Raw genomic sequence first — 1,890 nt, forward strand, 5'->3', positions numbered from 1 at the left:
GTCAACCAAAGATTGCCTCGCCTCAAAAAAAAAAAAAAACCACACATGAGGATACATCGAACTGAGTAAGTAATTTTCCAAGGTCAAACTGCAGTTAAAGGTCCCTTTATCATCACGTGTGGCAGGGTATATTTCACGATTTCATAACTTTGATTCATGGGGAAAGAGCTTAATCGTTGCAATTTAAAAGTTCACGTTAGAGCAGTTCATATATAAGACATCTCCAAAAGTCATTTTACTAGCAAAAATTAGATCTCTTGAAATCATATACTCGCTGACATGTTTTTAACTTGAGATGAAAGACCACATGTCCTACCCATACTTTTCTAATAAGAGAAAACTTGATTTATTCATTATTATAACAATCAAAGAACACCTCCTAAAGTCTCTACCTACAAAGTTAAATTAGTTTCATTCTCAACTACATAGTAGTCTAACCTGAAACATTTCCATTGTAATCTGAAACATCCCAATGGTAAACAGTACCAGACACTAGAAAAGTAACTATTTCTAACTCACATTACCACGTTCAAGGGCGAAGAGTATACAAATTATCCAACTGAATCTAATATAACCTAATTCAATTTCTTTGACCCCAAAATAGCACTTATCTGTTAGATTAAAATAGCATGTAGATGAAAGCTCTACATCCATGATCATACATATGCTGGAGTTTTTCCAAACGAATACATAAACTAATTATCTGTCACCTACTGTCGGGACTTGAGAAAGAGAAAAGCTAATACTTGAATTCATTCGTGAATCACAACGAATTTAAACCGACAGGCTAAAACACTGAAAATCAAATGTCCAGCCTAGTTAAGCATTCTTTTCAACATTCACTTCCGGAGTGTCGTTTTAAATGACCACCTGGACCGCGCCTGAAAAGTCAAGTCCCTGGAGACAGAAAACGGGCTTCCTTTTCTTACCTATTCGGTCAAATGTCTTGTCACACTTGGGACACTGCAGGATTTTCTTGCTGCTGTTCTGCAGGACGACGGGGGTCAGGCCGCCGCGGAAGGGCCCCGCCGAGTCGCCGGCCTCGGCCTCGTCGCCCGCGTCGCGCGGCTCCTTGTCGCTCTGCTCCGCGGCGTCCGAGGACTCGTCCAGCTCGTCCTCCTCGGCGTTGTACTCGCTGCCCGCGTCCTCGGAGTCGATGCCCTCCGACTTCTCCTGCTCGAAATGCTCCTGGTTCAAACTGTCCGAGCCGTCGCCGCTGGCCTGATCCTCGTCGCTGGTGTCGTCGAACTTGACCGGGCACTTGCGATTCCTTTGTGACCTCCGCGTGGAAAAACTTCTCTCCAGCATTTTTAGCCCATGTTTCTTCCCCAGCAGGAGCGGCCGGTGCGTCTTCGCCAGGTGGTTCTCCAGGGACTTCTTGTAGCAGAAGTGCCGGCTGCAGAACCCGCACTGGTGACGCGACACGAGTCCCCCCGCGGCCTCGGGCGGCGCCGCGCCCGTCAGCTCGGACTGCAGCGCCGCCGCGCTCTCGTTATTGAGCAGCTTGACCGCATCGATGATGTCCAGAAACTTGGCGGCCTCTAGAACCAGCGGGATTTCGTACTTGTACACGAAGAACTCCGACGTGTAGAGAAACTCGAGCAGGTGCTGGAACACGGAGTGCGGGACGTGGTCCAGGGTGACGACATCCGTGCCGGGGTTCTTGCTCAGGCACGCGTGGAAGTAGCTGCTGCCCACGGCCACCACCACTTTGTGCGCGCTGAACTCGCGGCCCTCGACGACGATCAGCAGGTCGCAGAAGGACGGCTGCTTCTGCCTGTCGTCGTTCAGGTACTTGAGCAGGTTCCTGTTGTACTGCAGGGAGCTCAGCAGCCGCCTCTGGTCGGGGGCCGGCGGCAGCGGCGCGTGGCGGGGGCGCAGCGCTTCGGG

The 1,890-nt window shown here is 50.2% G+C and overlaps 1 protein-coding gene across 1 annotated transcript in view; it reads right to left on the reverse strand.

The window, feature by feature from the left end:
• The window catches only part of ZBTB41 (zinc finger and BTB domain containing 41), a gene marked incomplete at its 5' end in the record, with an annotated part of 21,765 nt that extends 19,875 nt beyond the window's left edge, over positions 1 to 1,890 (reverse strand). Inside the window, one exon of the mRNA XM_023534764.1 lies at positions 930 to 1,890. Within this exon, the coding sequence (XP_023390532.1) occupies positions 930 to 1,890 (961 nt within the window). The remainder of the gene's footprint in view (positions 1 to 929) is intronic.

The sequence above is a fragment of the Pteropus vampyrus genome, unplaced genomic scaffold (assembly GCF_000151845.1).
Source record: "Pteropus vampyrus isolate Shadow unplaced genomic scaffold, Pvam_2.0 Scaffold131, whole genome shotgun sequence".
Classification (NCBI taxonomy): Eukaryota; Metazoa; Chordata; class Mammalia; order Chiroptera; family Pteropodidae; genus Pteropus; species Pteropus vampyrus.